This window comes from Crocodylus siamensis, chromosome 3 (assembly GCF_052110815.1).
Source record: "Crocodylus siamensis isolate JL-2025a chromosome 3, ASM5211081v1, whole genome shotgun sequence".
Taxonomy (NCBI): domain Eukaryota; kingdom Metazoa; phylum Chordata; order Crocodylia; family Crocodylidae; genus Crocodylus; species Crocodylus siamensis.
Genome location: NC_143397.1, coordinates 177057418 through 177084908, shown reverse-complemented (window position 1 = coordinate 177084908; position 27491 = coordinate 177057418). Strand labels below are relative to the sequence as shown.

The 27491-nt window shown below is 40.9% G+C and overlaps 1 protein-coding gene across 4 annotated transcripts in view; it reads left to right on the top strand.

Annotated features, from left to right (window-relative positions):
* The window catches only part of SS18 (SS18 subunit of BAF chromatin remodeling complex), a 56145-nt gene extending 51689 nt beyond the window's left edge, over positions 1 to 4456 (top strand). For all 4 annotated transcript variants that reach the window (XM_090039846.1, XM_090039847.1, XM_090039848.1 and 1 more), the window contains 2 exons: positions 769 to 902; positions 2773 to 4456. In XM_090039846.1, the coding sequence (XP_089895972.1) occupies positions 769 to 902; positions 2773 to 2799 (161 nt within the window). In that variant the 3' untranslated portion in view covers positions 2800 to 4456. The remainder of the gene's footprint in view (positions 1 to 768; positions 903 to 2772) is intronic.
* Positions 4457 to 27491: the final 23035 nt, after the last annotated feature.

Below are 27491 nucleotides of genomic sequence, written 5' to 3'. Positions count from 1 at the left end.
AGTAATGAATTCTGTGGTCTTCTACCCTATCTTTCCATCATGGGGGGAAATGAAGTACATTTTGTTTTGAGCATCTCTGCTCTGCCTGTCAGTAGCAAGATAGTCTTCCTTTGGGTAGATGAGCTGGAAAGATGATAGACAACGTTGTATGAGCGGTAATAAAAAGGGAGCCTCTAGAGGAAACAAAAAGTATTTTCTCCTAATTGCAGCAGGAAAAGGATAGGGCAGGCTGTCTCTCTTCCTTCCCTCTCCCAGCTCTCCAAGCAACCTGAATGGTTGAGATTGTCCCTCTCCTTACCCTACAGTAGACATCTGCTAACTAGAGTTAAGGCATGTTCTAAAGAGAGTCACATGGGGTATGATGAAACCAGAACAGAACAGATAACTGATTACCTTAATTGCACTGTAATTGCATTTTTGCTCTGATTAAAAATAAAGATTCAGTAATTAAAATTCAGACTGTTTATTTCAAGTTGCTGAAGTTCATCTTCTGTGTAACCCCCCCCCAAAACTATACATTTTGAAATGTGAAAAGTATTATTTAGCAAAATTTGTATCCTTTGCATGGAAAACATTCTTATTGTCTCAGAATTATGTTTATAATTATGTCTTAATGCAAGAGGGCTCTGGTACTTGTTTGATATAGGTAGTGACCTCGTTAATCTTGTTAAGGAATGGTGATATTTTTGGTGTGTTTCTAGTTCATTCAGACTTTTTACCATTTTACTTTCCCTTTTTTCCTTTTTCTCAAATTGTTTTAATTTTCAGGTCCATCACAGAGTGGTCCAGGACCTCAGTATCCTAATTACCCCCAAGGGCAAGGCCAGCAGTATGGGGGATACAGGCCCACCCAGCCTGGGCCACCACAGCCACCACAACAGAGGCCTTATGGATATGACCAGGTACAATTTTGTTTTGTAAAACATACTAATTCTTGTACCTTTATTTTACTACTCTATCTGGCTGGAGTAGGTTTTATTAATGAATTTTGAGCGTATAGTCTCTCCTGGGTGCATATATGCAACTGCAGTTTGTTCATAAGCAGCGATTTGGAGTTTCAACAAGAAAAAACATTTCCCATGGAAACAACAGGGGCTAGAATTATGTTATGTTCCTTCAAGGGGAACACATCGCGCGCTCTGTTAGAAATATGTTAGAAAGGGAAGGAAAAAAAGGAACAACAAAGCCTTCAATTTAAGTGTTTAGAAGTGCATCTGGTTTTTTTTGCTTGAATTCTTAAGGAAAAAAAAGACATTTATAGCTTTTGTGCAGGGAAGTAATAGTTCGCTATGCAGGTAACACGTGTAGAAAAATGGTTGCTTTGAAGGAAGAAGGGGAAAGGAAGTCCATTTCAACTTGTTGAGTTTCCTCCAGATCATTCCATTGAAAGAGCGAAAGATCCTCATCTTCCAGTAGCCAAAAATAGCCAATTGGAAAAAAAAAACTGAAGTTCCAAGGGGAAGTCTATTTGTGGAAAGCCTTCCCACTTCTCTGGAGCAGCAGCTGTCCAGTTCCCTTGGCAGCACCATTGAAAGCCTCATCTGTGGCAGGTGGCATTTTACAGTAAAAGAAAGTGACGGTGTATAGTAATGTTGGCATTATCAGCATTTATTTTGTGCTGTGTTAGCTACGTGGGATTGTTGAGGACAGTGTTGTGGAGAGTGGTCAGTCTCAGGCATGTGCTGTCCACTCTGCCAATCCTCAATCCCACACTGTACCTGCAAAGGGGATTGTGATGGGTCATGGGAAGCATGTATTAATGCCACTGCTCTCACTTCCCGTGTAAGAGCCTTCCATCAATTTCTGTGGAACAGATCTGCAAATTAGGATTCGTGTCAGACAGTTTATCTGTCTCCATCTTTACAGGACTCTGGGTGCACCTTGATTTACACGGATTCGTGAGCCTTGTGCATCAGTCCATTCTACGAGGTTTCCACATTGGTTGGGGAGTGATAGATATACTACTGCACAAAAAGCAGCTTTTAATACCCTTTTGTGAATTCAGTTACCCTGTTTTAAGTCTTTTGGCTTATTGGGGCATAAAGAGGAAATTCAGAAGATGCTGTTTTTCATTTTGTTCTTTTGTGCAAAGAAGATATTTCACAAGTTTCTCCATAGCATATTCAATTCAAGGAATACCAGTTAGACAGAACTAAGTTCCAGGCCATAAACCTTTATAATTAGTTGTGTAATTTACTATCAGTATTTAAATAGTTTCAAGATGAAACAACATGTATCAGCTTACTACATCATGAATTGATATCAGGAATGTTACCCAGTATGTGTATGCTTCTTCATTTTATAACTTCTTTGGAGACCACCTTGTTTTAGCTTGCACCAGCAGTGGCAAACTTGTTGGGTCCTAGGATCCAGACCATGGTGCTTCCCCATGAACCAGATGGCTTGTGAGTGGTGGCAGCAGCATTAATCCCCACAGCTGCCAGAACAGCTGTTTCAGTGCAGCTCTGAAAACTGTGGAGGTGAACTTGCTACCGCTTCCCCAACATTGCTGCTGATCTTGGTCCCTAGGGGTGACTAAAACCGCAATTTCAGTCAGGGAAGTGGAGGGAAGGCAAGTGATGTTAGCTCACTGGGTTTCAGAGCCACACTGGCTCTGGGGATTATTGCTGCGGCCTCCAGGTCTCTGGCAGCCATGGCAGTGAGCTTTTCTCCAGACCTAATGTTTAACAGACACCCCAGGCTTACATGATGGTGAAGTAAATCATGTCTAATCATGGTTTGTTTGTTTTTCCTTTTTAATTTCTTTTGTAGGGGCAGTATGGAAACTATCAGCAATGAGAAAGTACTTAACATTCCAGTAGCCAGTATCTATTTAGCAGCCATATGTCTCCTCAGCACTGTGGACATCTCCCTGTGAAGAGAACCTCCCGTTCCATCTAGCTTTTGGAAAAATCTGGTGGATAAATGGCTGTTCTACTGTTTATGGTCTTTATGGGCTAGTTATTAAAGGCTGTCGACTCTCAGATACTCAAATTTCACATCTCTACTCTAGATGGCAATATTGGACAGAAAATACCTTGACATAACCAGTTTTCAGTGAGTTCAGACCTGTGTATCAAATAGACTGTTACAGACTGAAAGGTGTGAACAGCTTTGTATGTTTATGAAGGTTATGGGAATTTAATATTTTTTCCACAGATTTTTTTGTAAGGAGAAGGGGGAAATGCACACTTTTTACAACAGCAATATTTTGTATATTGTGTTTTTCATGTGGTGAATATGCAAGACGTACACTACTCACTGGGCAGGATCAGAAATCTGCTGTTAATGTGAATTAGGACATGGTAAATGCTGGATTGTCAGTCTCAATATGGTGTACAATAAAGATAAAGGTGAAAACAAAGTGCACCATACATCACTGAGAAGGTTTTGTACAATGAATTTGAATTCCAGTGATCTAAATGGGAAGGTCAAGGAAAGTATAACGTAGTCTTGTGCAAAAGATTAATTTTTTAAGCTTTCAGATTTTTCTGAGTAAATCATTTTTGTAAAGATGGTTTCTAACATAGTTTGACAATTTTCTTCAACTTTTTTGATAACAAGAAGTGTTTGGATTGGATCTGTGTTTTGTCACAGCTTCCAAGAAAGCAAGCTGTAATCCCTTTCTAATTGCAGTAACAAAGAGTATGACAAGTGTTACTTTTATCTGGCTTGAATATGCAAAAAATTTTTAAAAACCTAATATTGAGAACAGGTCAAACTGTATTGTATAACTGTATTTTAATCTTTAGTTGAATAATTTGTATGTAACAAAATAGCCTAGAAGACTTTTGTAAAACCTCTATCTAAACTTTCTTAACTGGGAGTTAATATCTTTTAGAAAGGGGGCATTTTTTGTGTGTGTCCAATTTCTTACTGGTTAATTATGAGACCAAGGGATGTTTTAGGATATAAAATATAAAACTGTTGGTGAGGTAAATGCCAAATTTTGTTGTGAACTGTATTAATTCTTATAGTGGTGCATGTGCGATAGAGGCAGCACCTTGATCAATAGCATAGTACACAAACTGGTTTCAAGACCGTCCTGCAGCTATAGTTCAAGTATGTTCATGGATACTCTCTTTTGCAGGAATGCACATTCCAGAATTCTTAGCAATCTTTATGAAAGACATAACTTAAATTTGCCCAGGAGTAAAATAATAATTTTTTCAGAGTTGGCTATGATGTTCTAACACGAAAAAAACAACTGTTATACATGAAAAGCAAAAGTTTCAATTTGTCCATCATTTTTAAAGGGAAGCAATTTTCTTTTTTTTTCCTAAATTGACTGATAGAAAATGCACATTAAGCTTTGAACAGATAAAGCATGAGGAGCATTATTATGAATGAAATGCTTGTAGGTGCTGTGCCAATTTTCCACCACTGTGTACTTCATTGCTATTTAAAACTGTACTCCATCAACTCTAACGGAAGAATAAATTATTTGTGATTTTAATTTTCTCATTTGTTTCTTTAAATTAGATCTCTATCACTCTGATGTCTCATCTGGAGACTCTGCTGTGGGTTTTTATTTTCTAGAAGTTGGTCCAGGATAACCAAATGGTATTTGTATTCTAGGACTTTATCAAAATTCTCTTGTCATAGCCAAGTTAATTAGAATTAACTGTTCAGTAATCAGCGTGTTGTGTAGGTTGTTTGTTACAAAATTCTTCCTTGGAAAATGCAGGTCCATGAGGCTATAATCAAGATGACTGAATTAGATAAATGAGTTGAGGAGACAAAAATGTGCTGATCCCAACCTGGTGTAGATACGTTATCTCATTTGAAATAAGCTCAACTGACATTAAGAAATAATTTGTCTTGCCAACCCATCTTCTGTTGTCTTATTCTCTTTTTTAATGGAAACTAAAATTGCAATTTTAATAAGCAGAATTTCCTCCAGGGTTTCCCTCCTAGAGACTAGTACATTTGCAAGGTTTAATTGTTTTATAACGGTCCTGTTTCGTAAAAGTTTTTAATTGGTGGTGACAAAAATTACCTTATTCCTCTGGTACCTTGCCTGAGGAACCCTTGAGGGGAGGTAGCTCCCCTCAGAAGTTCGTATTCACATTTAAATTACACATATAAATTATTCAGATCTCCCTAAACAGAAAAAGGAAGCAAGAATGAGAGACAGGAACGGTATGGTGAAATGGCAAGATAGAAGGGCAGGAGGTCATTTGAGCTAGGTACTTTCAGTAAATGGTAATCCAGCTGATGAGAATCGAGTATAACAGAAACATTAAGTTTGGTATGTATTGTGGACAGACTCTGGAAAATAAGAGAGCTGAAAGACATTTGAAGTGCATATCAAAATATAAAAAATTACCTGATAAAAAGAGTCTCTTAAGGGCTTAGAAATAAATTGAGGGTGATGGAGAGGAGGAGCAACTAATGCTTTGAAAGCACTTCCTCATATTACAATATTTTTATTTACAATGACATTTTCCTTCATGAAAAAAATAGGTTTTCTGTTCCTTGCTGCTAAGGGAAGGACTCACAAAACCAGGAAACCTAAGCACTTGGGGTGGGTAAAATGATGACACTTACCACATACAAAGTCCCATCTAAAGCCAAGAGAAACAAGCTGAAAATGTATACGTATACAACTTTTCCTTAAAAGAAAGGATCCCCGTTAAACTAATTTAAGGCATTATTGCTTGTAACATTAGTATATCAAAATAAGAAGTGATTTTTAAGTAGCTGGTGTGCCTGCTAAAGAGAGTTAAGGATACTGAAGGAAAAAAATAACCATTTTTCATCATGATTCAGATGATAAAGATTAGGTGGTACCAGAATTTGAGGTATCAAAAGAGGACTTGACCAAACTGTTGGAATAAAGAACAACCAACAGATCACCAGGACCAGAATGAATCTAACAGCTCTAAACGCATTTAAGAAGGTGGCTGAGCTGCTTCCACATGCAATCACATCAAAATCAGTTGCCCTGTCTGAAGACTAGAAGGGAAATCCTACAGAATACACACCAAATAAACCTAAAGTTGTTGAAATAGTGATTTTAAAATACTATATCACTTGCATCAGAGGCACTCTATCTTTTGGTCCTGTGGCCAGATTAAGGGTTTCAGGCTGGTCCAAGGGCCAAAAACAACCCTGTGCACCAGGATCGAATTCCAGAGCCCTTGCCACCAGGACCAGGCTCCACCACCCAGTCCTGCATATTAGGATTGAGTTCTGGGAGCCCCAAAGCATCTGATCTAGGCCATAACCTACAGGGGGATGACATGATGCTGGGGGCTGTATCTGGACCACAACTTGGGGGATGAGCACCTCTGAGACACAAATAAGATATACATGGCTTCTGCAAAATAAAATTATATCTCCTTTATCTACTAGAACTCTCTGAGTCTGTCAAGAATATTAGAGATAAATATCTATTTAATATGGATTTGAATTTTCAATGTTCTTGACAAAATCCTTTAGAACCAGCTATTAGGAAAACTAGTCTCAAGGTGAGATGTACTGTCACTGATTGGAAAATAACTCAAATGCAGAAAACAACAGGAATAAATCTTAAATGTGTAACATAGTAAAGTTTAACATTGACGGTACCAATGTTCTCTACTAGCACGTGTTTATCAAATAGTCTGCAAAAAGGATCAGTGAGGTAGCAAAATTTGAGATGACAGTTATTTAGGTCAGTCAAAACTAGGTACTTTGAAGAGTTTCAGAAGAACACAACAAAGCTAAGCAAATGAGAAGCAATGATAGCAGAAGAAATTCACAGTTGAGAAATACAAGGTAATGCGCACACATGAACAGCTTTAAACCTGTTTTGATTTCTAAGTTAATTGAACTAGCTAGAAAAAGGACCCAAGCCCTTGTTCTGGACTGTTCAGTGAAAACTTTAGCTCAGTATTTAGTAGGGTCAAAAAGTCAACAATGTTAGAAAAGCGATAATTAAAAAATGGTATGTATTCATCTAAAATTTTCCTCAAAAGGCTGATTATCCCTAGCCAGGTCCTACCACCCTTGGGGCCCCTCTGCCACCTGGCTGGACCATTCCCATGGTGGCAGGACCCACGGCGCGTGGGGAGCACACACTGTGTGTGGAGGGGTCCTGCTGGCCCTGGGACTGCTCCTCCCAGCCAGGTGACAGAGGGGCCCCTAGAGCGGCAGGACCCGGCTGGGCCCAGCATGTGGTTCCTGCGTGCTGCATCAGGTCCTGCCACCATGGCCTGGCAGCAGAAAAGCCCAAAGGGTGGCTGAGCCGGGTACGCAGTCCTCACTTGCCACAGTCCCTGCATCCTGCTCTGGGTCCTGTCACCATGGCCCAGTTCTGCCAGGCGGCAAAGAAACCCCAGCATGCCGCACTGTGTCCTGCTGCCATCGCTCAGAGCACTGTACTCCCGCTGCTGTTACTAAAGGTAAGTTATGGGCCCTGGATGGGGGTGCTGTGGCCCTCCAGGGTGCCTGGGACCCTGCGGGAGGCACGGCACCCCCATTCAGGGCCCATAACTTGCATTCCATGTGCTGTGGGGGAGGGGGGCCTACCCCTCCTGAGCAGCACCCCACACCCACAGTCCCCCCAGCAATGACCCCACATCTACTCACACACCAACCCACATCCCTCCACACGCACCCACCTGCCTTCCCCCACACCCCTTACCACCCCCTTCCTGCAAATACCACATTCCCCCATCATCATTACACTTATCATGTAAAAACAAAACCAAAAGTACACATCAACACATATAGGTTTTTAGAATTTCTTTTATCATGATGATAGAGAAATGCTTTCTTCACTTCCACAGTGCTTACAGTAAAATACAGATTTGACTTAGAGACTTAAACAAATATGAAGTGTGAAGATGATGATGTGACTAAATGTTTTAACTTTATATTGCATCAAAACTTTGCAAAGGCGGCATTCAGGACTTGGGTTGAACAATATTTTCTTGAGTATACAATTATCCTCAAAACTGGTCTTTGGATGAAATGTGCTAAGAACTCAGATTATTCTTACTTTGGTCATTTCTGTCTCCACTTGTTGGGGATCCTGGAAAATTGTAAATCTTTTTGCTATTTTTTATTTTTCCCTTTATTGAGGTAGTAAATTCACTAAGAGGCCATGGTTCTATCAGTTACTCCTATGCGGGGCTCAATTCAATGCTCATTAAAATCTGTTGACCATTGACTGAGCCTGTGGACCTCAACCGGCATTGGATTGGGCTCTTCAGAGGCAACATATCACATAGAACAGCTTCTTCCTCGGGTTCAACCCACCTAAACTCATGATGCAGAAGTCCTACAGAGAGCCTCCCAAAGAGACTGGCCTGTGCCAGAGAGCCACAGCCCCTCCCCCTATTCACTTCTTCAGGATTCAAGTCTGCAAGATGTCAAGCACTGTGCACTTTGAGTGGTTTTGAGTAGTTCCACTGTGGCTTTGAGTAGTTCCACTGACTTCAGTAGCATTAGACTTATGCTCAAAGTTAATCAGGAGTTTTAAGTGTTTTGCTGGACAAAACTCTTAAAAGAGGTTGCTTGAATTGAGGTATTAGGTTGAGGATGATGTTACGGGACAGTTTTTGGCTCCTAATTGGAACTATTTAAATGCAAAAACCTATTTTTAACTTAATCTAAAGGAAAAGCTCTAACCCTTGTTTTTCTGCTGTTGCTTTTTTAAGACTACAGGCAAGCTTCCCTACAAAAAAACAGGAGGAAAGGACATGTCTTCAAGGAATGTACTGGACTGGTTGAACAGAATGTGTGACTTGCATGCCTGGGACTTGATCATTTTTTATGAATTTATTTTTCTTTTTTTCAGTGCTCTAAATTACTACGATTGCTTCTCCACTCATTCCTCAAAAAGCCAAACAAATGACGGAAGTAAGTCAGTCACTTTGTGAATATATAGAAATGCATTTATTCAGTGTTTTAGGAGAGGAAGGGGTTGGTTTTTGTGTTGTTTTATCTTTTCTCTCTCCCCTCTACCCCCCATCTCCATCCCCTCCCTCTTGCTGGCATACCCAAAGCTGTTAGTTTGTTTCAGAAATCTGTAGAATGCTGCATTGTGTTTGCTTGACTTGGCATTTTTTGTTGAAAGCAATCAGTGTAGGTGAATCGCCTTATGGGCCCTTTTTTTGGTTTATCATTTTCATTTCAGCTAAAAGTTAATTTTACACTGCATAAATTCTAATTTCCTGCTGCAGTAGGGTGTTGCCAGGAGCAGTATGTTGGCATCTCAAAATAGGTCCATTACAGATACTTTGTAGAAAAAGATCATTTGTTGGGGCAGGTTGGGTAGTAGAAATACCAATTTTATCTTCATGAAATTAAGCTAAATTAGGGTTCACCAGTTTCTCGTTTTCAGCTAATTTTAAGCCAAGTGAAAAATTTAGATTTGCAGTCATGTAAGTTGCTCTTTGATTTCTCTGGTGATTGGATTTTCTGGTTCCGAGCCCAGAGCCTTCAGACGGTTGCTTCTTTTTTCAAAGTATAGAATAACTAAGTGTCATGGCTTTGCTCAGTATCTGTCTAAACCCTGGTTACTGCCCTACTTGTTGTGATTGATACCTTTTTGTCAATTGATATGTGGATCAGATGTCAATCTCCAAGGTGTCCAACTCTTGTGTGTTTCTTTTTAGTTCCGTTGATATTTTTATCTGACAGTGTAGATAACTGCAGTTATCTAGTTGCTCCCAAGACTGTTTCCTCAACTGGGATGAAAGATTTGCCTTTTGCCATGAGATACCGTATAAAAAAATATTGTTAATAGGGATGTCAGCTGTAAATACTCCTTGCAAGGTTTTCTTAACTTCTTACAACCAGAGAACTAGTTTTCATTGTAGAAAATCACTAGTTGACTTGGCACTTCTTCAAGACACCTTAAAGAAGAAGCAGAAGTTTGTGCAGTACTACAGACTTGCTGCATCTTGTGTGGCTTGGACTGGTGGTGAATGGCTTTTTAGGAATGCAAATTGATCTCCCAACTAAGCTTAATATCTACAACCAGTATTAGCACTGTGTTTGTGCACTGATGAGTTAAAAGTAGATTACTGTTCATTGGAGCATCTGTTCAGTGTTAGATGTAAACTCTATAATGATGTCTAAGGTGTGGCTGGTCAAATGAGACTGACATCACTGAAAATATCTTTTAACATCTCAAATATTCTGATTCTACACACTTGCTGTACCTTGCCATTCATTTTGTATTTTTTTCCAAAGATTAAGCATTTTTCTAAAATTAACACAGTTTATATAATTTTCTCCTTGTCTTGACATGGGACTTGTTTGATTGTTTGCTGTGTGTGTGTTTGCACATGCGCATGTGCACATGGTCCCACTTGAGCTGCTTTCAGAGCAGTACCTCTTGATTATTCTGCAGTTCATTTTGAAGTATTTTCCCCCACTGGTATGATTTTGAAAGTTGACTTCTGTGTCGACATTGCTAGTTCTCTTGTTATATCTTCTGACAAGGTTTATGTTCATCACTTTCTTTATGGAAGCTGTGCCCCATGAGACAGTGAAGGATGCTTGGTTTTCAATGATAAGAAGTGTGCACAATCAGTTTCTCACTGATCATTTGGTTAATAGAATTCATAATTTTAAATACTGATCTCTGGATCAAGCCTCTTTTATACATTCTAATGTCAATAGTAAAAAGTAGCTTTCATAATATGTGTGAAATGGAGTGGACTAAACACATGACTAGTTACATTTGCCCCTTACAGCAGCAAACCTATATTAGTGCTGTGTATTCAACTGCCTTTGGCTTTTAATCCTCTCCCGGCACCAAAGAACCATGAAGTTTTAAGTTAAGAGAAAAGTGATGGGGACAGAGCAGAGTACATTTTGGTGTCAAGGGTCTCTCGGGGAAGGTCACTACCAGCTTCCCCCATCTACTTTTTAACCATGCTCTAGGGATTGAATTATATGGAAGGCAATGCTTGGGACCTATGGAGTGGGGTGATTTTTCAACCTCGTTGGCTTTTTAAAGTAGACTCAGAACTGAATATTAAAAAACTGGTTTCTGAGAGAGTGAGAAATCAAAGGTCCACTTACTAAACTAAATACTAACATAAATGCTGAATTCTGTAGTCATCTACTTTTTATTTTGACCACTTGACATTCATAGGCCATTTAGGTATACCTATACAATTTGTTTGTTTAACCAACCGTATATTGCAATGTCACAGGTGTCCAAGTTGTACTGGCTGTTTTAAGAAGAAAATTACATCTGCCTGATGATTACAAATTCAACACATAGCCATTCCCCAGCCTCTGAGCTCCTCTTCCTTTAAGACTGGGGTGACCAACTTGGAGTCTTAGAACAGCAGGGACTCCCTATGCTTGAAGAAGGGTATTTGCATCCGAGCACTTGCTAAAAACTGTCTTCCAACCAATAATAAAAGATATCACATCTACTCAAAAACCTTGCCTACATGAGGCAGAGGCAGTTTCTGGGTGGCATGCAACAAACAAGGAAGGGGACAGATAAAAGCAGCAGATGGGGCAGGGAGCAAAAAGTAGAGTGGAAAAGCATAGGAGCAGAGCAGACAGGAAGCAGAAAGTGGAGGAGCAGATGACAGGGACATAGGACAGGCCACAGAAAGCAGAGCAGCTGTGGGGGGCAGGGAAAGGGGGTGGGCAGGTGGGACTGGGGGATGCGGGGCTAATTTGTGGCATGCCTACCAAAAAGGTTGTCCCCCCTGCTTTACGAATTCAGGTATAGCTAGTAAGAATGCACTCAAGACTTGGAGCCTTGTAGTCTTCATGGGAAGAAAGTGGGAGGGAGAGAAAATGGATCTGTCAAGCAGCACGCTGTTTGGAGCAGGAGGGCTTGGGATGTCTAGGGCAGAGATGTTCAGGGTATCCCCAGCAGAAGCAGAGTATCTCCAAGAGCAGAGGCTGACAGCATTTGAGGGGCTGGCATATTGCAGTTCATTTTAGAGGGTGTTGCAGGCTCAGTAAATGACTTGAATTGATTTGGCAGGTGATAGAGGAAGTCATGAAAACAGAAGCAGTAAAGAGAGGGAGGGCTGGAGTTTTTTTCCTGAGGAGCCCACCAAGATAGGCAGAGGTTGTTTGGGAGGTAGGGTATGTACATGGGGAAATAGGTCATACATGGAAAGAGAAAGAGGCAGGGTTGTGGCTCCTGAGGAAAGAACCAGATGTTTCCCTCAGTGGTTGATCTTTGGAGGATAGCTTCATAGGCAGTGGTGGCCTTGGGATGGTAGGAGACTGAAGACCAGCCTTGAGAGAAGCCATCACTTCTGTATTCCAAACAACCTAATGTACAGAAAATGGGTTTTTGAACTTGATGTCTGGTATAAGGGACCTGAGCTGGGAGCTGCTTTGAGCACTTGTTTCAGTTTCTTTAAAATATGGAAAGCATGAGAGCAGAGGAGGAGGAGCTAGAGCAAGGAGGGGATGCAGCAAGGGATCGGAGATGCTCTGTTCACCAGGGCGTCTCTTGGGGTAACAAGGAACAATGGTCACAAATTGACAGAGCAGATTTAGGATAGTTATCAGGAAAAACTTCTTCATGGTAAGGGTGGCCAAAATTTGGAATGGGCTTCCAAGGGAGGTGGTGCTCTCCCCTACCCTGGGGGTCTTTAAGAGAAGACTGGATAGGCATCTGGTCAGGGTCATCTGACCCCAGCACTCTTCTTGCCCAGGCCAGAGGGTTGGACTCAATGATCTGTTGGGGTCCCTTCCAACCCTAGCATCTATGAATCTAGAGGGGCAAAAAGGCAACTTTAAATGGTCTCATGTCCTTCCTGATCGTGGACCCTGACCAACTTGAAATAGTGTTTACGTCCCATGTGCTGGAAAGGCTGGACATCGCTGCCGCATGTTTTGAGTCGAGATTCAGGTCAGGGTAATGTCTTGCCAAGAGTCATCTCTTCAGCCTGGGTCTGATCACAGAAGCTGAGACACAAGTTGGGGTCTGCCATGTGACACCACCTGTTGCTTTTCACGTTCTAACAAGTACTCATCTCTTATGTGCAAGTGAAGAAATGTTTTTGAGCATACATAGATTCAGCCTGGACAGTAAACATCCAGTTGTGGAAGGAAGTATACTGTGAGGGGACACTCAAGGAAAGAACCACAGTTTACTAATTCAGCCACTTCATGGGACTCCTGAAGTTACAGGAAGAAAAAATCATGTACCATTTTCAAGTTTCTATTTATCATTCCCCTGTGGAAATAAGATTTCTAGGGAAAACAGTTCAGTCACTACCTACAACTTAAGAGTGGAGTGGCAAATGCAGTAACTTTCCTCAGCAGCAGTGTCTTTCCTAGCCGTAGAAATCCTATCTTCTGTACATTCATTTTAGCCTCCCTCTATTCAGCCAGCCCCAGCTCCTTAGCAAGGTTGAATACTTCAAACCATACAAGATAGCGCTTAGTCCTCATTCCCACATAAACACAACCATTTTGCAAACATGATCTGATATTAATTACCCCCCTGGCACCAAAAGTCAGGATTTCCTGATGTAGCCCACTAATGTAAAATGCATTAGTGCAAACGCTGGCTCCAAGGGGTTAGATTCTCTAAATAAACACAGCAAAGTTCTTCTTTATTCATGACTCTCAGGCTATTCTGAAAGACCAATTTCTCCACAAAAAAAACCCAAAACAAAAACAAAACCCTAAAATCATCCTTGGGATTTTATTAGGTTATAAATGCTTTTTTCTTTTTGCAGGAATAGAATGTCAAGTTGTAGATCAATGAGACCAGAATGCTTTTTATGCCTCAAAATAAAATCTGCCTAAGCCCATTTTTGTGGTCATGTGCTGTGTATTAGTATAGTCTTCTAAATATCTTTAATGGAATGAGGCTAACTATCAATGGGATTGGACAATAAAGGACTGCAGTTTTCTCTCTATTATGCATGTTGCATCTTCAGATCTAGGGTGAAAAGTGATAAGAGGTAAGTATGACAATTATGCCAACAATATTTTAATTTCTAAGACATTGAACCAAAATGAATCCTCTTCAGCTCAATATAGATAGAGGCATAGTCTAGTTGCCTGTTCAAGCAATAGAGGATCAGAAACTCATTTTGAATGTGAATTCTGGCTCTGGCAACAGCTCCATCTTTGATTTTGGACCAGGTCCTCTTTGAATCATTTACTCAACTATAAAATAAGGGTCAATATTTCACATTTAGGGGCAGGTCTCATTGATTTCAATGGGTTTTAGAGCCATCTGTTACCTATCTTTGAAGATTAATTAGATAATATTTGTCAAGTGATTTCATTATGATAAGCACTAGGTTGTTCTTTATGAGTAGAAAATATAACAACGGATTCAAATACTATTCTAGATCAACAAAATCAAACTGTGTTGCATGTTGAAGTAGTATGTCACTATTTTAGTCAATGTTGTCACCAGATGAATTCATTTCGCACAAATACAAGCATTACAATGTTGAGATAATTGGAACCTATCGAACACCCCAGACTGTGAAATGGATCCACTGAACACAAGAAAAGACATAATACTTGTTTCCAAGAGCTTATGGTCTCAGTAGAAATTCAGCCCTACAAGTTTATCATGTCATGTCATGTCTTTGTGGTAAACTTTCCGCTCTTCAGAGCGGCATCCTCGAGTGTGCAATGTTCCAGGTGAACTGCTTCCTAAATTGGAAGCAGTGTTCCCGTGTCTGTGGTACTGCTGGCAGGCTAATTACCATGGGGAGAAGCTAATTGGCACCGTCACTCCACAGTGGCAGTTGGTCCTCCTGTGATGCTGCATAGATGTGGTTACACCGGTTCCAGTCTAGAAAGCAGCTTGTAGTAGTGCACAGTGCTTGCGAATGCCACTCTGGTGCATGATAAGTTCACTAGTCAGATGTGTCCTCAGAGTTATACAGATAATGCATGGCAGCCTACTTTTTCTTGTATAAGTCTTGAGGTTATAGGTGGAGGCAGGATGAATGTTACCATTAACTGTTTATTGATTTTTTTAAAGTTAAAATATTTGGTTTAATATACAGAAGGCAGAGATTTTTGGTTGATGTGGCTCTAGCCTGGGACACAAGAGACTTATTTCCTAACTCTGATGCTGACCTATTGTGTCACAAATGCCAAGTCACTTCACCACATGCAGCTGTTTCTGCTTCCACCCACTGTCTTGTCTATTCAATGTAAGTTTTAGACTGAACTTACTGTGGCTGGGATTGTTTCTTACCCTGTTTGTACAGTCTTGCATGATGGTATGGGATTCCTGGGACTTAGCAATACAAGTATATCAAACCAGTAATATTTCCTTACAAATATAAAATTCTCTCTCTCACCACAGAGATTGCTAAGCAAAGTTATATGAGATTGAGATTTCTTCTGTATAGATTACAAACTCTTATTATAGGGCTGTCTGCTCACTTCCGGCAGAAGCATGGTGCAAGAAAGGATCAAGCAGGAAAACACGAGGCATGAACTCCATAGCCATGAATGTTTCCTAGCTGCAATTGGTCACAACACAGTTTAAATCAGCAATTCCCAAAATTTGTTGGCCTCTAGACAACAATGCTTAGTGAGCAATAGGCTCCAGGCATCACTATAGTTTGCTTTTCCTGGCAAGCTCAGATTTAACTTTTAATTCCCTGTGGCCATGAGCAATGTTGGAAGGTCATATGAAAAATACATTGCCTACAAGCCATGGTTTAGGGAGGGGACACTGGCTTAAATAAGCTAAGACCTGCAAAGTTACTTCCTTCCAGCACAGAAAAGGCAACCTTAACATCCATAACTGAAATCCTATGATGTAGCAGTCAAGAATTCATTGTCTAAGAGGAGGGAGAACTAAAGTACTGGGACTTGTGAGGGGGTCTTCAGAAAACTTCCCTACTGTAGTCTTGCAGTCTGTCCCGGGGAAACTCTCCTCCCATGGGGCCACAGGTAGAGTTTTTAGAGTCCATTGAAATTACTCCAGCCATTTTGTATGGCACTATGTAGCTAGAAAGAGAGTGAGGTTATCACCCCATAAGTATCAGGTACTACAACTAGGCATTCAAAAGGTATCTGAGGAAAAGGCATTTGAGTACCCCTCACAGGAGTTGAGAACATATGCATCAATAGGATAAAATCAGATACTCATGCAAGAACTGTTGCCCCACCCTGTTGGAAATATGGAAATCCATTTAATAATGTTGCTTTGCCACAAATAGATACACATTGATGTGAAATTCTGTCCGACAAGTATCACAGTTTCTCTCTAGCTAGTGGCCCAGTCGCATTTCTAAGAAGGGCTGACACGTACAGTAAGTTGAAACCAAATTCTGTTACAATTTGAACAGGATACTGGACCAGCTCAAATTCCTTCTGGATCAGCTAATAAGGCATGTTTACTCTTTGCAAAACAATGGTATTTCTTAAGACTGTCCTCATATTTAATTTGTTAATTTTGTTTAAACATTTGGTAGGTGTCATTGTCATGTTTCTTACTACTAGATTTTCTTTTTTACTTTCTTTACCTATCGTCCAGCTATTTGTTACTCAAGTCATGTCCCAGCAAGTTTTACTTTTGTCTTGCATGCTATTTTTCTGGGTATGCACCAGCTATTTCAATTTATTCTAAGTATTCCAGATTAATCTGAAGTAAAGTTTGCCTTAGAAGTTCTGTGTGAAGGCAAAATATGGGGGGAAAGGATACTAAAATTTCTAAACTAAAGATCTCTTTTCTACTTGCAGTTTTCAGAATTCACTCCTTGTCATGGAGGTCTGAAAGGTTAAAAATAACTGCATCTCCAGAGACTTTTCCCTGGGCTGTTTTCTTCCCTGGGATTCTGTGAGCTTTTTCCACCCAAACTGGGTCAACCTCAGTGCCTAATTTTAAAATATCCAGAATCTAATGTTTTATAAAAATCAATGAGATCTTCCCAATTATATAACCCCCAAAGCCACATATCATGAGCCTGATTGTGATGAAGTTTGATTTTATATATTGAAATGCTGATTGTGAGTTAAGTTTTATAGTGCTGTGAGCCCCTTGTATAAAACAATGGAGAATGTTTTTCAAAGAGTTCCAAGCCTTTCCTTCTGTCTTTGCTGCTTACAATATTTTGCATAAAAACCACACACTTTGCTTTCTAAACCAGAATTACAGGCCACAGCCTTGGGTGGTATCTCCATTGCTATTAAAATGACAGGTGGATGAATATTGCAAAAGTATGTGTAAAAACGTTTGTTTCCATTTCTCTGATTGTATTTGTAACCAGTTTCTACTGTCTTTAAATATTGTCCCAAAAGTTAGTAACAGAATGCCATGAATATTTGTGTATTTTAATTCATGATTATTAATATCTGAAGTTTTTGTGTGGTCATCTTGAAAGGTTTTGGATGAACAAAACCAAAATCATATGAATATACGTATATCTACACCTTTATTTTGGGGAGACTTGAATGCTTGCCTTCAATTATCCTGAGCTACATGACCTATCTACATCTACATCACTTTGCTGTGTGTGGCAGCATGTGGGAAGCACAGAAAAAGAGAGAAATTGTGAGTGGTCTGATTCCTAGAAACACCAGAACAGAAAGCTCAACTGGAGCCTTTTTAGGAATCACACCCACAACTTCTCTACCCTTCAGGGCTTGACTAATTACAGGCAATAGGGACAGCGGAAGTGCAGATGTGTTATAGTTGGTGATTTCCTATGCTACATTGGGCTGCAGCACTGGGCTGACCTTCAAACACACTGTGGGAGAGGAGCTAGAAGGAAATTTGACTTCAGGTCTGGATGCTTGGGAACGCATCTAGGGATCGGATGGATTTCTGCTGGGAATGTGTGTCAAAGGATTTGTCATGTGAATGGTTAATGGGTCTGTAGCTAAAGGGTGGACCCTGGTGGCAGCCCTGGGTAGCAATATTGAAATACCCTTAGGTGATTGGCACGTGAGATGTCTAAAGAATGTCCATTAGCATTATTATTTGATTACTGTTTATGCAAGAAGCAAGGATTTCTTAGGGGAGAATCTTTTATTGGACCAACTATGTAGCTGGAATAAAGTTAGACAAGCTTTCACATGCAAGACAGTCTTTGTCAGGTCTTCGAAAATGTTTTGCTCTCGAAAGCTTGTCTAATTTTGTCCCAACTATATAGTTGGTCCAGTATAAGGTACCACCCTAAGAAGTCCTTGCCTCCTTGCATAATTTCTAGACTATCGTGGCTACAACATCATTCTTGCACTGCCATTATTTGTTTACATATTTATGTAAACTAAACCATTATTCTTCAGAAAACGTCTTAAAACCTCTCTTTGCTGAATTACCAAGAAAAAAATTATTATTTAGCTCATTTAGCATCTATCAAACTGACCAATGTTGCCTCTGGTTCCTTGTGCTCTCCTGTCTGTCTTTATCCACTTGTTTCCCTTTATATAATCTTTTATTTAGATTGTGAACTCATAAGGATAGGTATCGTCATTTCCTTCTGTGTGTTTACAGTGTTTGGCATAAGGAAGTCCTGATCCAACAAAAGAAACAAATTAATAATAATAATAGCTTCAGATTCATGCAGCAATATAAAGGAGTGCTTATGCAAGGCTCTAGGTTCCTCTGACACAAATTAAAGGAACAGCAATACAAAATTAATAATAACAATAGTTGTGGCGAATAGTTGGGGAGCAATCTATAGTTTTGAATAGTACCATAAACAATTTGGCAAATAATTTTGATAATGAACAGAGTCATAAAAATCAATGTCTGTTCACAGATAATTTGTGAAAAGGAAAAAGCAGTAAATTAGGCAAATACATTGTTTGCTGCAAATAGTTCACCTAGTGATTTCAGGTGGGAAATAAGTAGCAAGAGAAGATGAGCTCAACAAAACAAACATCCGTTTATATGTCAATATCCTTGTAAACAGCTATGACAGAAGGGAAATACAGCTAATATGTTATGGGAGCAAAATTGTTTCTAAGCAGAATATTTTTTCTTGACTTTCCAGAATCAGCAACTAGCTCTTTAACAATCACTTGTATTAAGAGCTACATACTCTTATGTATGTAGCTAGTAGACCTGCATGCATGAAATCAAACCAGAATATGTCTCCATGTTCAACTTGGATAACAGTTTTCAGCTCTTGCTAACAGGATTCAAGATCAAAGCTTTTCTTTTATTCTCAGTTTACCTGCAAGCTATTGTTTGGGAGACAAACTGCTTGGTTTTGGGGGAAAAACGGCATCCTGTACTGTTACAGATTTCCATCTGATTTCTTTGAGGGCAACCTTTTACTACAGTCCTGTTTATTCCCCTTGACAGGAACAACTACAGATGAGGGAGCTTTCTCCAAGAGCCTGACTACCCCTCCATGGTTTTTCCATCCCATGTTGCCCTCTGAATTAGGAGGGGAAATTACTTTGTAGAACTAGACTGGACCCAGTTAGGCTTGGAATCCACAAGACAAACTGTCTCCCAAAGTCATGCATTCAGTTGTGGAGAAAATACCTCTCCAAAGTACCTGGTATCCTATCTTTCCCCTAATGGTACTATTGTTTATTGATCAGGGATGCCATTGTCTTCTGTACCATTACTGGTTGTATACAACAAGCTCTCTGCAGGGGTGCTAATGCCATCATGAAGGAGTTTATGCCAGTCTGAATAGCATTAGACTCTATGGCAATTTCCCCCTAGAGTTTTCTCTACCGTTCTGTGAATCATGCTTCTCCTGTCATTTGCATATGCAGGTGGAGGAGAACAGCTGGTCCAAAGAGTTAAAATAATTTATTTTGTTTCTGATTTGAGTTGTCTTGGTTTCTTATCGTTTATTTTTAGTCTGATCAGACACAAGAGGGAGGAGATAGTGCCAGAGCTGAAATTAGGATGGAAAGCAAAGCCAGAAGTGTACCAAAAAGCAGTATGCACTTAGATATTATTGCAAAAGATTACCATAGAAATGCCTATAAAAGCTCCATCTTCATACTTGGAAGAAAAGAGCAGAACAGTTAGTGTGAGTCCTGCTGATATCCCTCAGAGTTGGAGTATGAAAATAATGTTTACATTTGAGAATAAGTCTTGTTTCCCTGACTCCCTTCCAGACTGAAGACAGATGCTGAAGTTACCCTTTTGGTGATGACAAGGACTGAGAGGAACACGCTGTTGCAGCAGCAGCAGTTCTCTGAGTGAAGAGAAATCCCTCCGTAGCAATCAGCTTAATGGCTGAGCTGAGTCTAGGGTCACTGGTGGACTGGATGGCGCAGAGGTGTAACTAGCAAGCTTTGCCCCCAGCAAAATACTGCTGGGGGGAGAGGGAGTGCTGCCAAGCACTGGAAATCAGAGCAGGGAGGGGAGGTGAGTCTTACCTGTTCTGTGGACTCAAAAGTCCTCAGTGGTTCCTGGTGTGGAACCACCCAGCTCCTGCCCCGGTTGCTGCAGCTGCTAAATATCAGCAATGCAGAGTCCCTGAACTTGGCTATTGCTGCTACAGTCATGGTGCAGGGCTGCTGTTACAACAGAGCCAAGGATTCTTTGGGAAACTGCCATCCTGGTGTCCCCTCTAAGTTGGCACCCAGGGCTGTTCTCCCACTCACCCACCCCTTGCTACATTACGGGCATGATGAGTGAGTGAATGGAGTTACATGCTGGCATCAGGATGATGGGGACTTTTCAATGTGATTTAGGCACAGCTAGGCCCTAGTCCTGCGTATAGTCCTGCTCTCACTGCTAGGCTATGCATCTATAGAATTTGCTTCAGTGCTGGCCCTCCCTCAGGAATGAGTTAGGAATCTCTTCTCTAGAGGCCTGCAGAACTACCCTCGCATCACTGCTTCTTGCTACTGCAATCCCCAGGCCCACCCAGAAATGAAGAGAATTTGGTTTGATTTACACAGCGAAGTTACTGTGACATAGCTGTATCAGCAAAATCCCCTGCTTGGATGTAAAACTGCCAAGAGAAGACAGCTTCTGTTGGGTGAACTTCTGTCATTTGGGGAGGGAATGTAGATAAGCTCGTAGTAAATCTCTGCTGTCATATGCCACATTTCCACCAGGGAGCTCTGTCTCCATAGGTCTGGCAGCATATGTAAGCTGCAGCAGCCCTGTAATGTAGACAAGCCCTTGGGAAAATGTGGGAGAGAGGCTTTCCCAGAGGAGACATGCTTTCTCCTTTCCCAGGACCTAGGCTCCCTGTTAGGGATATGCTGGCAAGACTGCAGCAGGAGAATAGTCTGCTATTGTGGGTAACAGTATCACTCACATAAGCTCAGTCCCACTTCCACCTTGCTAAACTATGGAAGTATTCTTAACGCCCCCCCCCCCTCCAATGAACCAGAAAACTTTTTTTAGAAGTTAATATATGCATACAATCAGCAATTGGGAGTCTAGGTTTCCTTCTGCCCCCTCAGTGCTTCCCATTAGCTATGGCAGAGTATTAATAACATTTATTTATTGAGCATTTAAAATTTATTAAGTGCTGCACACAGCCAAGTAAAAACTCCTTTTCACCCTCCTTCCAAGGAGGCATAGCAGGGCACCACTACGGGGACATAACTTAGACTGCTTGGGTGCCTTTTTACAGAGATGCAATCCTGACTGTATTTCTTGAATTTCTTCTCCCCTAGTAAAATTCTTGGAAGGTGATTTACACTCACCCGAGTAGTATGTGCCTGTCATCTTAAACTTGCCATAAAGAAATAATGAAACATGCCATGTCACAACTATGACACAACTAAGCCATCATGGTACCTGGTGTTAAGGAGTCAAGTAACAGAAAATGAAAATGGACTTAAGTACTGAATATTACAATATTTTGCTATATCCAAAAGAGGTATATTGGTAAGCATTCAAAACTAGGACCTCAGCTCTGTGTGCAGTACATCCCTTTTTCATTATTTTGGAACGTGTTCTTTCTGTTTCAGTCTGAATGGCCGGAAATCTCCAGTTGTCTAGTTACATACACCATGCCATATGTAGGTAACTGAACAAAAGTGGCGTGGTTTGCAGAAGGATCTTATGAAATCTGGACAAATTCTTAATGACAAAAATAGTTATGGAATTGCTGCCCAAACAGTTATAGGTAATATCCTTTTACATTACTTTTAAAGGGGCTCTTTAAGTTGGAGAGAACCAAAAGTGAAGAGTTAGGAAAGCCATTACTTGAGAGATTGATTTCAGTTTTCTATGGTTTTATAAGCCTCATTATTAGCGCTCTCATTCTCCAGGAGGCCAGGTGATTATCTTTAATACAAGGGAGTCTGTCCAGGTGCAGCAGCAGCCAGGCAATAGCAGGGATCCACTAAGGATCTGTAAAAAGTCTTTATTCCAGTTCCTCCAAAATTGGTCCACCCAGAAATAAAACTTCTCCCACCCCCACCCTTTACTGTCCTGGTTTACAGCAATTTTATTTGCCAACACCGGCGTTTTTCCTTATAGACTAGAATGAATTATTGCATTTCCCTCTGCAAACTGTAGCCTGCCATCTGCTCTTTAGTTTCTCTAGCTCTGGCTGAATTTACTTTTTTGTGAGGACCAATGGGCCTCGTATTGGAACAAAGACTAAATAGTATAGTGCAGTGGAAAACTGGCAGTGATCTAGCCCTTCTGATCTGCAAAGTGAAGTATCAGTGCCTGCAATGGCTAACCACAGGTTTTACAATGATACTGCATAGAAATTGGAAGAAACTGGCAAACACATACTACTAATGAGTAATATAAGATCCATTTTCAAAAGTGAATTAGGGATTTCGTACATGAAATCTCACTGAGAGTCGGTGAGTATCTAAGGGCATGTCTACACCTCTATTTTGGGGGTGGGTTGAGAGCTCACCCTCAACAAACAAGAAATGGGTGGACTGATTCTTAGAAGAGAAGTAGGAACCTCCAACTGAGCTCTTCTGGGAACCATGCCCATAACTTGTCTCCTTCTACCATCAACTCTGCTACAGGCAATATAGCCAGGAAGCGTATGCAGAAGACCTTCCTGCACTTTTCCCTTCAGTGTTTGTGAGCAACCTGTGTGAGAAGAGCAGGTGAGCTAAAGCAGTTATGTCTTTAGCCCTGGTAAACAGGGGTGCTTCTGTGGCTACATAGGACTACTGCTAGGGGAAAGCTAATGGGTTGGTAATGGGGAATGTTGGATAGGTAGAAAATGGCACCCTATAAATCTTGGTTCTTAGTTTTGGTTCTGGCTGCTTTACTGGACCAAGTGAATAGTGTGGCGATAACTGTTGAAGTTTGGAGATGCTCCCTTACTTAGACTACAGAGATTGGGAATTGGGAGACAGTCCTTCCGCTAAGCTAGTTCGAGTCAGGCAAAGGGTGTGCAGGGGCCGTGTTGTGCCACAGGTGGTTTATTGTTAGTTCTTCTTATACATAATATGCCTGTATGTATTGAACCCAGTAATCACTACCTGGTGTTAGAAGTGGTGAATGAGAAACAAACTGAAAGCATTTGAAGTCCATACCAAAACAGAATTTAGAAAATGGAGCAATGTAGCCATATGAAGGATAAAGGCCTCTGTAAGTGACTTTCCAACATGGTTATAGTGTGAATAAAACTTTTGCAACCTCCATTTGCCCTTCTGATGTCGGGCATCAGAACCAGAGGGTGTTCAGACAAAGGTTTGAGTGGCCACTGAGTGCCCCCATAAGGGGCAAAAGAGAACAGTGACAAAAAGTAATTCCATACAGAGGGGAAAGGCAGGAAGCCCTTATGAACGTGAGCCTGCAATGTAATGCTGTGGCTAGTAAAGCGACCAAATGTTGGCTTGCATCCATAGATGCTTCTCAAGCAAATCCCAGGATGTCCTTCTCCCCCTGTACTTGGCCTTGGTAAGGCCACAGCTGGACTTTTGCATCCAGTTTTGGGCTCCACAATTCAAAAAGGATGTGGAGAAGCTTGAGAGAGTCCAGAGAAGAGCCACGCGCATGATCAGAGGTCAGGAAAACAGACCTTACGATGACAGGCTGAGAGCCATGGGGCTCTTTAGCCTGGAAAAGTGCAGGCTCAGGGGTGATCTGATGGCCACATATAAGTTTATCGGGGTAACCACCAGTACCTGGGGGAACGTTTGTCATCCCTTGGAGCACTCTGGTTAACAATGTTGAACGGTCATAAACTCCTGCAAGACCGCTTCAGGCTGGACATAAGGAAGAATTTCTTTACTGTCCGAGCCCCCAAGGTCTGGAACAGCCTGCCATCGGAGGTGGTTCAAGCACCAACATTGAACACCTTCAGGAGCAAATTGAATGCTTATCTTGCCGGGCTCCTATGACCCCAGCTGACTTCCTGCCCTTTGGGCGGGGGGAGGCTGGACTCAATGATCTTCCGAGGTCCCTTCCAGCCCTAATGTCTATGAAATCTATGAAGCGCTGGCTGTTTATAAAATCTTTACCTTTGCAGAAAGCCAAAATATGCAGTTAAGTGTTATACTGTCCAAATTTGATGAGTACTGCATGCCAAACTAGAATGAGACCCTTCAAAGACACATAGTTTTTATGTGCGAACAGACAACAGGAGAAAAGTATAAATCAGTATATTACTGAACTAAAGAGACTGAGTAAGAGCTGCGCGTTTGGGAATGAGTCAGAATCTTTGATTAGAGTTAGGATTATTTGTGGCACTGCAGACACTGCATTACAAGAAAGAAAAAGTCTCCCTTGCGCAAAAGCCTAAGAAGAGGCTGTCCAAACCTGCAGCGCAGCAGAAAATGTGAAGACCCAAGCTGCAGAGCTGAATGCACCAAAAGTGGTTGTCTGTGCAGTAGGCATGAAAGAGTGTGGCCAGAAGAGACCACTTCACAGAATGCAATTTTCCACTGACAAGGAGAATGCTAAGGGACAGAGAGCAAACAAATAGATGTGTACCAAGTGTGAAAAGGCAACATGGGCCCAGACATTGTACTGCATCTGTTTTAATGTAACAAGAGGAACCATTTTGCCAGGTGCTGCAGATCTCTCTCTCAAAACCTCAAGTGCATATATTGAGATTTTTTATAGATGTGGTTGAATCAAGCAAAATTAGTGAGAGGGACTGGATTTTGCCAGTGAAAGCAAGGAATGGTGGTTTCATTTAAATTGGCTATTGGAGCACAGGTTAATATTTTACCAGAGCATGAAAATTAAAAGTGAGCCCACAACAAACATCAAAATTACTAGCTATTCAGAAGAAATATACAAGTGAAAGGAAGATGCATTGCTAGCATCTAATATAAAAACAGAGTATGCAAACTCATTATAGTATTCAAAGAGATGACACCAATTTTGGGTCTGACAGTTTGTGAGAAACTGAACCTAATTAAGTGTGTGCTTGTAGTACAAGAAGCACTATATTTGTGCCTCCTAATGATCCTCTTGGCCATCACAGCCCAAATTTGGACATTTTTTGGTTGCATTGAAGCCTCATTGTTTCAAAATGCAGAAAGCAAGCATATCTTTCTAGGAAAAAATGTACCTACAGGCACAAATGCAAATATTATCATGCAGAAAGAGGAAACCAGCCTCAGCGGCTGTAACTAATGAATGTCCTTGTGCTTTTTGCAGAAACATAGCTTCCAAAAGTGCAAGTCAGTTGGATCCCAGGAAAAGGACTCAAGTCTATCAAACTTGGAGAAAAAGCTTCCCACCAAAAAGAAATCAGAAACTGGATCTGATACACTGTCAGTCTGAAAAGAAACCTCCTGAAAGACTCGCAGAGGCTTGCTAAAAACTGCAGGAAAGGGGGAACAGGAAAGTAAGTGGTAAGAGTGAAGTGCTAGTAACCTCTCCTTTGGAGATGGGTGTGAATTGATTTTATAATGATTGTAGAAGAGAAGATATGGCAATCACTTTTTAGTTTAGAGACAGTCCCCTACTTAAACTACAGAGGTTGGGAATCGGGAAATAGTTCATTAGTTAAGCTAGAGCCAAACAAAGGGTCTGCAGAAGTTGCCTACTGCTCTACAAATAAAGTTTCGTGTTAGTTCTTCTCATTCCTAGTATACCTACTTTTTACTGCACCTGGTGGTCAATATAATTGGTAGAGGATTTCCTCTGATACAAAGGAATTTTGAGTACTATAAAGCCAGCCACCCATATGAAAGAGGGGACTACTTAGCTGAGGCAGCCCTTGGCTGCAGCAAGGTTTGATTTCTGGCTAGTATAGGATCACAGAAATAGAAATATGGGTTAGGTCTTAAGTTTGGAGCAGGTGAGGATTTAATTTAATAGGAGTTTTCTAGCACAATGCTTTGTTTTTGGACAGCCAGGGCCTAACTTGGTTTTTTACCTATTTACTCTTATTATCTCTAGTAGAGTTACTCTCAGGCCTGAAGTCGGCTGCAAGTGACTGTTAGAGACAGCTGAAACAGCAAAGCAGTTCAATGATACATTCCTTAAACCCCATTTATTTCTTGCAGTTACCTAGGCAACAATAATGGACATGGTCCTCCTCATAGGCCCTTTACACCACTCCAGCAGTGAATAGGGCTGTAAAGAAGCCTCTTGGGGATCTCCTTCAGTACAAGAGAAACATGTGGCTGTTATATGTATCTCTTCATTTCTCTCTTTACAATCCCTGGTGTAGAGCTGTGCCAGAGGGGAGCCCCGGAAGAAGGGATGTGTTGGAGGCAGGATGGGGAATGACTGGACCCGTGTTGCATTGGCCACTCCCCCTTACAAAAGCAATATGCATCTTGCTTTGTCCCCTGCACCTGTGCTTTTAGTGCTTTGCTACCTGAGAGGTGCCAGCCAACATCTGACTCGTTCTTCAACAGCTTCTGTGATTTGAACTGTATTTTTACCCGGTGTACTTTTCTGTGTGTGTAATCCGGGTGTACCTGGCTGTGTATTCTCTTCTTCAATTGAAGAAAGATGCTAGCAGGGTAGGTGTGCTGTGTGGGAAAACTGCTGGCAGCATGCAGTTTCCCCTTTCCCCTATAGAGAGACAGACCAACACACTCTATAACTTAACTGTATACAAGCTTATTAATATTACAATATAAATAAGAAAAAGATGAAAAGAATATACACACACATCATTTACAATAACAAGGATTATAGGCAATATTTACACAGCTCTATACCTCTCTCAGGATACAGTTAACTATTATAATAATATTCTAACCTAAGTTTCAACAAGTGTTTTATAATCTTAAACACTATAAAAAATTAAATCTACTTAGATATTAAATATATATCTACAAATATATATATACACTCTATCAAATCCTTAGCCTCATAATATCAGATTAAGGATTTCAATATAACTCAATAATTTTGGACTTTATCAATTTATACTTATAAAACATGAAATATAAGCCACACAATACCTGGTGCCCACTCACAAAATATAAGGTGCAACACCATTGAATATCATTAACTCCTATAGGAACTCCAAGGCCCAGGCTATTGTGGAGCCTTGGCTGCATTCCTGTGGCCATGGGGAGAGCTCCCCTGGTGCCCTTCTGGCTTTTCCTAGCCCAGCCAATATATCCAATATAACCCAAAATAAACGTTCAATCTTGGGGAGCCCTATCCTTTTGGGCTTCCCCTTCAGTGGTCGACTTCCCTGACCCAGGTGGATTCTCCTTCCCCTGTGGGAATC